Genomic DNA, 12,845 nt, shown 5'->3' on the forward strand with positions numbered 1-12,845 from the left:
TCATTAGGGAATGCAACAGAAAGCGTTTTGCAATAGAAAATGAACATTTGCGTCCAGGTTGCCCCTCCATGATTCAGTCTGTTTTCTTCCATTTGGTGCCTAATGAACACAACCCAGTTTCACTCCCCAGTCAGTTGTGTGCACACTAGGTAAGGTTCTCACCAGTCTTGCTCCTCTGACTCTTGACCGTTCAGTATAAACTGCTACAGCAGAGGCAGCCTGAGATGAGGAAGAGGAGGATGAAAGTGTGGTGGCAGCTGCTGCTGCTGCAGAGGCAGCCTGAGACGAGGAAGAGGAGGAGGAGAAGGCGGAGGCAGCTGCTGCAGCAGAGGCAGCCTGAGACGAGGAAGAGGAGGAGTATGTGGTGAGAGCATCTTTCCTCTCAGAGTGTATGGAACAGTCTTTACAGATGTAACCGTTGGCGACCATGGCGTGGCTGTGCGACAGTGTTGACGCCGCCGTTCGCACCCGTTGAGCTGTGGTCCGTCCTTGAACTCCTCCCTAGGGGAAACACACACAAGATTAACATTTTTAAGTACAACTCTGACTAGAAAACCATTTCTTCATTTATTTCTCATCAGTCCATTTATATGGTCTCAAAATATCATTATTTTGCACATCAGAGCTAGCCTTAAAGCAAGCCTGTGTTTACTTCCTGGAAAAGTGTTGTGATGATGCGTAATAAAAGATCACTACCCAGGTGAATGCTCACAAATATCATTAGAATGAATGGTGAAGTCTCACCTTGCAGATTGGTATCCTGATCTGAACCTAGACAGAATAAAGCATTATTAAATAATCCAAGCCAGCGGGAGATCATTGAATACTGATTCATTAATTGTATTGAGTCACACGGGTAATAACGCAGCTAATCTCTGTAAAACCACATCAAAGGGATTAAATGGAGAGATTATACAATCAGCCTGCCCCGTCTCTCCCCTGGTATTCCCACAAACCATCCATCAGTCCTGCCTTACATATCAGACAGACACACAAACAACAAACTGCAGTAAGTAAAATTAGCATGCTAGCTAGTTAGCTTAAACTGCTACAGTCCTAGTTTAACCTCTTATATTCTAATGCGGTTGACTGGTCCTAGACCTTTGCTTTAGCCATTGTATGACAGACTGTCTGACCATACCTGTCATGTTAAGCCAACGATATTCGGAGGAGTTGGCTAATGCACATACCGTACAGGTCTGGGACCAGAATAGAGCTAATGTATCCTCTCTATCAAACGTAACCCTTCCTCTGATCGTATGACCCATGCCCTGCCCTTTCCTCTTGGACTAACCCCAGTAGCCGTCTATGGTAGTAGTGGTGGTGGATCGCTGGCGGAGGCTGGACTGGTCCAGGATGGAGGATAGCAGGGAGGCAACGCTGGCAGTGGTGCAGCCCATAGAGGGAGTGTTGGTAGTGGAGAAGGAGAGTGTCTTGCGTGGCGTCTGATTCAGGGACAGGGACTGGTTCAGGGACCGGGACTGGTTCAGGGACCGGGACTGGTTCAGGGACCGGGACTGGTTCAGGGACAAAGACTGGTTCAGGGACAAAGACTGGTTCAGGGACAAAGACTGGTTCAGGGACAAAGACTGGTTCAGGGACAGGGACTGGTTCAGGGACAGGGACTGGTTCAGAGACCGGGACTGGTTCAGGGACCGGGAGCTGGAGGCAGACTGCTGCTGCTGCTGCTTTCTGCTCCTCACCATCCTGAGAGACAGGAGAGATTGGTAGAGATTATAGAAGTCAGTGTGTGCCTGTCTCTGTGTGTATCTGCCTCCAGCTGCCTCTGTGTCTGTGTGTATCTGCCTCCAGCTGCCTCTGTGTGTGCCTGCCTCTGCCTCCAGCTGCCTCTGTGTGTGCCTGCCTCTGCCTCCAGCTGCCTCTGTGTGTGCCTGCCTCTGCCTCCAGCTGCCTCTGCCTCTGTGTGTGCCTGCCTCTGCCTCCAGCTGCCTCTGCCTCTGTGTGTGCCTGCCTCTGTGTGTGCCTGCCTCTGTGTGTGCCTGCCTCTGTGTGTGCCTGCCTCCAGCTGCCTCTGTGTGTGCCTGCCTCCAGCTGCCTCTGTGTGTATCTGCATCTGTGTGTATCTGCCTCCAGCTGTCTCTGTGTGTACCTGCCTCCAGCCGTCTCTGTGTGTATCTGCCTCCAGCCGTCTCTGTGTGTACATGTTTAATGTTAATATAATGCTAATGTTTCTAACTTTTGTGTCTGCATGAGTGCGTTTGTGTGTGTCCATTGACTCCCTTCCCCTGTGTAGTCTGACCATGACTCTCTGACTGGACCCTGTGTAGTCTGACCATGACTCTCTGACTGGACCCTGTGTAGTCTGACCATGACTCTCTCTGACTGGACCCTGTGTAGTCTGACCATGACTCTCTGACTGGACCCTGTGTAGTCTGACCATGACTCTCTCTGACTGGACCCTGTGTAGTCTGACCATGACTCTCTGACTGGACCCTGTGTAGTCTGACCATGACTCTCTCTGACTGGACCCTGTGTAGTCTGACCATGACTCTCTCTGACTGGACCCTGTGTAGTCTGACCATGACTCTCTCTGACTGGACCCTGTGTAGTCTGACCATGACTCTCTCTGACTGGACCCTGTGTAGTCTGACCATGACTCTCTCTGACTGGACCCTGTGTAGTCTGACCATGACTCTCTCTGACTGGACCCTGTGTAGTCTGACCATGACTCTCTCTGACTGGACCCTGTGTAGTCTGACCATGACTCTCTCTGACTGGACCCTGTGTAGTCTAACCATGACTCTCTCTGACTGGACCCTGTGTAGTCTGACCATGACTCTCTGACTGGACCCTGTGTAGTCTGACCATGACTCTCTCTGACTGGACCCTGTGTAGTCTGACCATGACTCTCTCTGACTGGACCCTGTGTAGTCTGACCATGACTCTCTCTGACTGGACCCTGTGTAGTCTGACCATGACTCTCTCTGACTGGAATACAAATGGAGAAAGAACGAGGTCTGAGTATGAAAGAGGAGAGGCCCAGACAGATGGATAATGGAAAAGGGCACCATGTACCAGTCCTGTGTGGCTTAGTTGTTAGAACATGTTGCTTGCAACACCAGGGTTGTGGGTTCATATCACATGGGGGACCAGTATGAAAATGTGTGTACCTTTTGGAAAAGATCATGTAAATATAAGATGTGGAGTGGAGACAGAATGTAATTATTGTGAATATAGAATTGGACACTTCTGCACTCACTCATACCAGACCACACCCCCTGGCTGAGTATGCAGGCAGAGCCAAGACCAACATTCCATCATAGAACATCTAAATCATTATTGCCACATTGGCTCTTAGAAACAGATCCTTTCAGAGAGTATACTTGAGTCTTGTCTATTGCTTGTGTACACACACACACACACACACACACACACACACACACACACACACACACACACACACACACACACACACACACACACACACACACACACACACACACACACACACACACACACACACACACACACACACACACACACAGGTACTAACAATTGTGATTTGATGTTAAACACACAGCAGTAGGGTAATATTATCCTACAGTAGGTTGGGACTCCTCTCCTTTGTATGTCAGTCATCTAAATCCCCCTGACAGACAAGCAGGGCAGTTGAGGAGGAGAAAAGCATCTTAGCTGACTGACTGTGTTCAAGAACTTCCCTTCCTGTAATGGAGATGGGAGGCAGGAACAAAATGTAAGCACAAACACATGGTCTCATTCATGTTGCAACCACAACAGTGAGAGTCCATAAGACCAAGTTCTGAACAACAACATGTGGCAGCCATTTAAAACAATGCAACACTGAAGGAAGAACAGGGGGTGGGTCCCACACACAGCCAGGCTGTTCTCAGATGCCACTCCTTCTCTAAAGGCCCCCAACATATAAACAGGGGCTCTGGCTGTAGAGGCCTCCTCCATCAGTCAATCCCCAGGCCTGTGTGTGTTGTGTCCTCCTGGCCCTAAGACCTCAGGATTACACCATCCCATCCAGAGACAATTATGGGCTTTGCTTTCCTCCTCCTGCTCCACCTGGCTCTCCTACACACACCAACACCTCTCAATGTGACTGTGTGCTCTTCCACAGAGTGTGTGCTCTTCTAGGGAGTGTGTGCTCTTCCAGAGAGTGTGTGTTCTTCCAGAGAGTGTGTGTGTGCCCACTACAGATCATGCTAGAGGCCACACCAGGTAGGATGGGATATTAGCAGAGAGTTGTCTATGTTGTTACCCCACACACTATGTTAAAGGCCTAGAGCAGTCAAAAATGTGACTTTTTTTTATGAGGTTGGAATAATACTGTGAAATTGTGAAAATTATAATAATGCCATTTTAGTATAGGAGCTGTCTGAAAAGACTGCCTGAAATTTCAGACTGTTTTGGTGGGATGGAATTTTGGCATGCCTGATGACATCACCTGGCAATAAATTTGTTAATATACCAATAAGAAAACGAGTTCCAAACCTCTCTGTCAATAACAGCTAGTTTTCAGTTTTCACCTCCCCACTCAGACCACTCCCAGACAGTCCTAGCAAAATTATTGCTTGAGAAATTGTCCCCTCCTGTACTCCCTGTTCACCCACGACTGCATGGCCAGGCACGACTCCAACACCATCATTAAGTTTGCAGACGACACAACAGTGGTAAGCCTGATCACCGACAATGACGAGACAGCCTATAGGGAGGAGGTCAAAGACCTGTCCGGGTGGTGCCAGAATAACAACCTATCCCTCAACTTCACCAAGACTAAGGATATGATTGTGGATTACAGGTAAAGGAGGACTGAGCACGCCCCCATTCTCATCGACTGGGCTGTAGTGGAGCAGGTTGAGAGCTTCAAGTTCCTTTGTGTCCACATCACCAACAAACTATCATGGTCCAATCACACCAAGAAAGTTGTGAAGAGGGCACGACAAAGCCTATTCCCCCTCAGGAAACTAAAAAGATTTGGCATGGGTCCTGAGATCCTCAAAAGGTTCTACAGCTGCAACATCGAGAGCATCCTGACAGGTTGCATCACTGCCTGGTATGGCAATTGCTCGGCCTCAGACCGCAAGGCACTACAGAGGGTAGTGCGTACGGCCCGGTACATCACCGGGGCTAAGCTACCTGCCATCCAGGATCTCTGTCACGCCCTGACCTGAGAGAGCTGTTTTTCTCTGTTTAGTTAGGTCAGGGTGTGACATGGGGTGGGCATTCTATGTATTTTATTTCTATGTTTTGGCCGGGTATGGTTTCCAATCAGAGGCAGCTGTCTATCGTTGTCTCTGATTGGGAGCCATACTTAGGCAGCCTTTTCCCACCTGGTTTTTGTGGGTAGTTATTTTCTGTTTTGTTATTCTGTGACCTGACGAAACTGTTTGGCTGTTTTTGGTTTGTTTCTTTGGTAAAGTGTTTTCATTGTCTAAATAAATATAATGAACACTCACCACGCTGCGCTTTGGTCCCCTCCTTTCGACAGCCGTAACAACATCTACACCAGGCAATGTCAGAGGAAGGCCCTAAAAATTGTCAAAGACCCCAGCCACCCCAGTCATAGACTGGTCTCTCTACTACCGCATGGCAAGCGATACCGGAGTGCCAAGTCTAGGACAAAAAGGCTTCTCAACAGTTTTTACCCCCAAGCCATTGCATTGTGTGCCCCCCCAACCACTCTTTTACGCTGCTACTACTCTCTGTTTATCATATATGCATAGTCACTTTAACTATTCATTCATGTACATACATGCTACCTCAATTGGCCTGACCAACCAGTGCCCCCGCACATTGGCTAACCGGACTATCTGCATTGTGTCCCGCCACCCATCACCCGCCAACCCCTCTTTTACACTACTGCTACTCTCTGTTCATCATATATGCATAGTCACTTTAACCATATCTACATGTACATACTACCTCAATCAGCCTGACTAACCGGTGCCTGTATGTAGCCTCGCTACTGTTATTTTCACTGTCTTTTTACTGTTGTTTTTATTTCTTTACTTACAGGGTATTAGGATGTTGGGGGGGTAGACAGGAGACACTGCCCCTAACCAGGGTATTAGGATGTTGGGGGGTAGACAGGAGACACCGCCCCTAGCCAGGGTATTAGGATGTTGGGGTGTAGATGTCGGCTCACGTGATAAATAAACTTTGATTTGATTTGTTTTTTTCTGACCATTTTAATTGAAAACAATCACAGTAAGATACTAATTGTTCACCTAATACCTTTTTTGCACTATTGGTTAGAGTCTGTAAGTAAGCATTTCACTGTAAGGCCTACACCTGTTGTATTCGGCTCACGTGATAAATAAACTTTGATTTGATTTGTTTTTTTCTGACCATTTTAATTGAAAACAATCACAGTAAGATACTAATTTGTTCCCCATAAACAATTTATTATTGAGATGAAAACGGCTGCATTGGACCTTTAAGAATACCCTTTGTGCCCCTGTTCCCCACTCCATGTAATGTGGACTGTCTCCTGTCTACCCCCCCAACATCCTAATAACCTGGCTAGGGGCGCTGTCTCCTGTCTACACCCCAACATCCTAATACCCTGGCTAGGGGCGGTGTCTCCTGTCTACCCCCCAACATCCTAATACCCTGGTTAGGGGCAGTGTCTCCTGTCTACCTCCCCAACATCCTAATACCCTGGTTAGGGGCGGAGTCTCCTGTCTACCCCCCCAATATCTAATACCCTGGCTAGGGTCGGTGTCTCCTGTCTACCCCCAACATCCTAATACCCTGGCTAGGGGCGGTGTCTCCTGTCTACCCCCAACATCCTAATACCCTGGCTAGGGGCGGTGTCTCCTGTCTACCCCCCAACATCCTAATAACCTGGCTAGGGCCGCTGTCTCCTGTCTACACCCCAACATCCTAATACCCTGGCTAGGGGCGGTGACTCCTGTCTACCCCCCAACATCCTAATACCCTGGCTAGGGGCGGTGTCTCCTGTCTACCCCCCAACATCTAATACCCTGGCTAGGGGCGGTGACTCCTGTCTACACCCCAACATCTTAATACCCTGGCTAGGGGCGGTGTCTCCTGTCTACACCCCAACGTCTAATACCCTGGTTAGGGGCGGTGACTCCTGTCAACCCCCCAACATCCTAATACCCTGGCTAGGGGCGGTATCTCCTGTCTACCCCCCAACATCCTAATACCCTGGCTAGGGGCGGTGACTCCTGTCTACATCCCAACATCTAATACCCTGGTTAGGGGCGGTGACTCCTGTTTACCCCGCAACATCCTAATACCCTGTCTAGGGGTGGTGTCTCCTGTCTACCCCCCAACATCCTAATAACCTGGCTAGGGGTGGTGTCTCCTGTCTACCCCCCAACATCCTAATACCCTGGCTAGGGGCGGTGTCTCCTGTCTACCCCCAACATCCTAATACCCTGGTTAGGGGCGGTATCTCCTGTCTACCCCCCAACATCCTAATACCCTGGCTAGGGGCGGTGTCTCCTGTCTACCCCCCAACATCTAATACCCTGGCTAGGGGCGGTGTCTCCTGTATACCCCCAACGTCCTAATACCCTGGCTAGGGGTGGTGTCTCCTGTCTACACCCCAACATCTAATACCCTGGCTAGGGGCGGTGTCTCCTGTCTACCCCCCAACATCCTAATACCCTGGCTAGGGGCGGTGTCTCCTGTCTACCCCCCAAATCCTAATACAAATTCTAGGGGCTGTGTGACTCCTGTCTACCCCCGCAACATCCTAATACCCAGGCTTGGGTCTGTGTTAGGACTGTAGAGGGCAGCTTTACCCACACAGGGTCACACTGTGACTGTCAGCAGTGCCAAGGTCACTCTGCCCCCCTGTAGGGAACACATGCTCCCTGGAGGGCACTGCTAGGGTGAGAGAGAGCACTGAGAAGTCAGGGGGGAATGGAGAGTACAAACTGACTGTTATTAACTGTTCAGCATATCACAGGTGTGCTGTGCAAAGACAACATTTAGTCTCAGGGCAGGGAAAGGTACTATACTTCACAGTGGGCTGAGTGTGTTATGGTGGGATCAATCGTCAACACAGTCAGAGTGAATTTACTACCTGAAACCATGCTTATATATACCTGAAACCATGCTTATATCTGCACTGACTGTAAACGTCAGAAGGCACCCAGAAGAACCCATGATTGCATGGCACAGAGCTCAGAAGAGAATAACACACTAGACCCTGCACTATACTACCTTCCAGAACAACACACCAGACCCTCCACTATACTACCCTCCAGAACAATCACACCAGACCCTCCACTATACTACCCTCCAGAACAACACACCAGACCCTCCACTATACTACCCTCCAGAACAATCACACCAGACCCTGCACTATACTACCCTCCTGAACAATCACAACAGACCCTCCACTATCCTACCCTCCAGAACAATCACACCAGATCCTGCACTATACTACCCTCCATAACAACACACCAGACCCTGCACTATACTACCCTCCAGAACAATCACACCAGACCCTGCACTATACTACCCTCCAGAACAATCACACCAGACCCTGCACTATACTAAACTCCAGAACAACACACCAGACCCTGCACTATACTACCCTCCAGAACAATAACACCAGACCCTGCACTATACTACCCTCCAGAACAACACACCAGACCCTCCACTATACTACCCTCCAGAACAATCACACCAGACCCTGCACTATACTACCCTCCAGAACAATCACACCAGACCCTCCACTATACTATCCTCCAGAACAATCACACCAGACCCTGCACTATACTGCCCTCCAGAACAATCACACCAGACCCTCCACTATACTACCCTCCAGAACAACACACCAGGCCCTGCACTATACTACCCTCCAGAACAATCACACCAGACCCTGCACTATACTACCCTCCAGAACAATCAGACCAGACCCTGCACTATATTACCCTCCAGAACAATCACCCCAGACCCTCCACTATACTACCCTCCAGAACAATCACACCACACCCTGAACTATACTACCCTCCAGAACAACACACCAGACCCTGCACTATACTACCCTCCAGAACAACACACCAGGCCCTGCACTATACTACCCTCCAGAACAATCACACCACACCCTGAACTATACTACCCTCCAGAACAACACACCAGACCCTGCACTATACTACCCTCCAGAACAACACACCAGGCCCTGCACTATACTACCCTCCAGAACAATCACACCAGACCCTGCACTATACTACCCTCCAGAACAATCACACCAGACCCTGCACTATACTACCCTCCAGAACAATCACACCAGACCCTGCACTATACTACCCTCCAGAACAATCACACCAGACCCTGCACTATACTACCCTCCAGAACAAAACACCAGACCCTGGACTATACTACCCTCCAGAACAACACATCAGACCCTGCACTATACTACCCTCCAGAACAATCACACAGACCCTGCACTATACTACCCTCCAGAACAATCACACCAGACCCTCCAATATACTACCCTCCAGAACAATCACACCAGACCCTCCACTATACTACCCTCCAGAACAACACACCAGACCCTGCACTATACTACCCTCCAGAACAATCACACCAGACCCTGCACTATACTACCCTCCAGAACAATCACACCAGACCCTGCACTATACTACCCTCCAGAACAATCACACCAGACCCTGCACTATACTAAACTCCAGAACAACACACCAGACCCTGCACTATACTACCCTCCAGAACAATCACACCAGACCCTGCACTATACTACCCTCCAGAACAACACACCAGACCCTCCACTATACTACCCTCCAGAACAATCACACCAGACCCTGCACTATACTACCCTCCAGAACAATCACACCAGACCCTCCACTATACTACCCTCCAGAACAATCACACCAGACCCTGCACTATACTGCCCTCCAGAACAATCACACCAGACCCTCCACTATACTACCCTCCAGAACAACACACCAGGCCCTGCACTATACTACCCTCCAGAACAATCACACCAGACCCTGCACTATACTACCCTCCAGAACAATCAGACCAGACCCTGCACTATATTACCCTCCAGAACAATCACCCCAGACCCTCCACTATACTACCCTCCAGAACAATCACACCACACCCTGAACTATACTACCCTCCAGAACAACACACCAGACCCTGCACTATACTACCCTCCAGAACAACACACCAGACCCTGCACTATACTACCCTCCAGAACAATCACACCAGACCCTGCACTATACTACCCTCCAGAACAATCACACCAGACCCTGCACTATACTACCCTCCAGAACAATCACACCAGACCCTGCACTATACTACCCTCCAGAACAATCACACCAGACCCTGCACTATACTACCCTCCAGAACAAAACACCAGACCCTGGACTATATTACCCTCCAGAACAACACATCAGACCCTGCACTATACTACCCTCCAGAACAATCACACAGACCCTGCAGTATACTACCCTCCAGAACAATCACACCAGACCCTCCAATATACTACCCTCCAGAACAACACACCAGACCCTGCACTATACTACCCTCCAGAACAATCACACCAGACCCTGCACTATACTACCCTCCAGAACAATCACACCAGACCCTGCACTATACTACCCTCCAGAACAATCACACCAGACCCTCCACTATACTACCCTCCAGAACAACACACCAGACCCTCCACTATACTACCCTCCAGAATAACACACCAGACCCTGCACTATACTACCCTCCAGAACAATCACACCAGACCCTGGACTATACTACCCTCCAGAACAATCACACCAGACCCTCCACTATACTACCCTCCAGAACAATCACACCAGACCCTGCACTATACTACCCTCCAGAACAACACACCAGACCCTGCACTATACTACCCTCCAGAACAACACACCAGACCCTGCACTATACTACCCTCCAGAACAACACACCAGACCCTGCACTATACTACCCTCCAGAACAATCACACCAGACCCTCCACTATACTACCCTCCAGAACAATCACACCAGACCTGCACTATACTTCCCTCCAGAACAATCACACCAGACCCTGCACTATACTACCCTCCAGAATTGGCATTCCCAAACTGGGGCACGGGGTACGTGCAATGCCAGAAAAAATTCCTGAATAATGCCATCGGGGGTACACCAAATTAAAATGTGATTAACTTTTTTGTAATTTATGTTAAAAAATATATATAAATTACATTTCTTCACATTTTCAAACAGTACATTTATATTTTCCAACAGGACTATACATTTGGGTGAGTTTTTTTTCTCGCCTGATCATGTATTTAGAATAGATACACTAATTACATATGATCATGTATTTAGAATAGATACACTAATTACATATGATCATGGATGTAGAATAGATACACTAATTACATATGATTATGTATTTAGAATAGATACACTAATAACATATGATCATGTATTTAGAATAGATACACTAATTACATATGATCATGGATGTAGAATAGATACACTAATTACATATGCTCATGTATTTAGAATAGATACACTAATTACATATGATCATGTATTTAGAATAGATACACTAATTACATATGATCATGTTTTAAGAATAGATATACTAATTACATATGATCATGGATGTAGAATAGATACACTAATTACATATGATCATGGATGTAGAATAGATACACTAATTACATATGATCATGGATGTAGAATAGATACACTAATTACATATGATCATGTATTTAGAATAGATACACTAATTACATATGATCATGTATTTAGAATAGATACACTAATTACATATGATCATGTATTTAGAATAGATACACTAATTACATATGATCATGGATGTAGAATAGATACACTAATTACATATGATCATGTATTTAGAATAGATACACTAATTACATATGATCATGTATTTAGAATAAATAGATACACTAATTACATATGATCATGTATTTAGAATAGATACACTAATTACATATGATCATGTATTTAGAATAGATACACTAATTACATATGATCATGGATGTAGAATAGATACACTAATTACATATGATTATGTATTTAGAATAGATACACTAATTACATATGATCATGTATTTAGAATAGATACACTAATTACATATGATCATGGATGTAGAATAGATACACTAATTACATATGCTCATGTATTTAGAATAGATACACTAATTACACATGGTCATGTATTTAGAATAGATACACTAATTACATATGATCATGGATGTAGAATAGCAAATATATATTTGTACTTTTTGTCTACTGTCATCTATTTTGCTATGCAAATAGAAAACTGCAAAATAACTAGCAATATTGGCAACATTCTTAGATTTAACAACACCCAATAAAAGATGCAAGCCAGAAAGCTATTTTATTCAATTATCAGTAAAAGAAAGATTAATTATACCACTAAAACCATTAGCTTGAAAGATAAAAACAATAAAAATTCATGAACATGTTACAGCCAAAGCATTACTTAGTTGAATGAAGCAAAAGTTATTGTGTGAAAGGATTTGTTATGAGTTTAATTTGTTTTAAACACTTTTGCACAATCGCTGTAGTATACTGAGCAAGGTCATTCTATTTTATAGAGGGGAAATTAAGGGTTAAGAATGGCTACCACACTGAGGTGTTTTTCGTACCTCGCATAATTTTGCATGCAAATGAATATGAAAACCAGTCACAACAGCAGCTTGGCATTTATTGAGATGACTCATGTACTGAAGGCAGCTCTGCAGAGTGGTCACTATCTGACACAGCCACAAAGTCATAAAATCTGATTTGATACCTAACCTAACCCTACCTTTAACCACACTGCTAACCCTAGTACTTAACCATAACCTTAAATTAAGACC

General features: G+C 46.5%; 1 protein-coding gene across 1 annotated transcript in view; it reads right to left on the minus strand.

Annotated features, from left to right (window-relative positions):
* Positions 1-307: 307 nt before the first annotated feature.
* LOC106606526 (uncharacterized protein DDB_G0271670-like) overlaps positions 308-12,845 on the minus strand; it is a 90,811-nt gene continuing 78,273 nt past the window's right edge. The window contains exon 4 of the mRNA XM_045719898.1: positions 308-501. Coding sequence (XP_045575854.1) covers positions 404-501 — 98 coding nt within the window. The 3' untranslated portion in view covers positions 308-403. The remainder of the gene's footprint in view (positions 502-12,845) is intronic.

Source organism: Salmo salar, chromosome ssa06, assembly GCF_905237065.1.
Source record: "Salmo salar chromosome ssa06, Ssal_v3.1, whole genome shotgun sequence".
NCBI classification, from domain to species: Eukaryota; Metazoa; Chordata; class Actinopteri; order Salmoniformes; family Salmonidae; genus Salmo; species Salmo salar.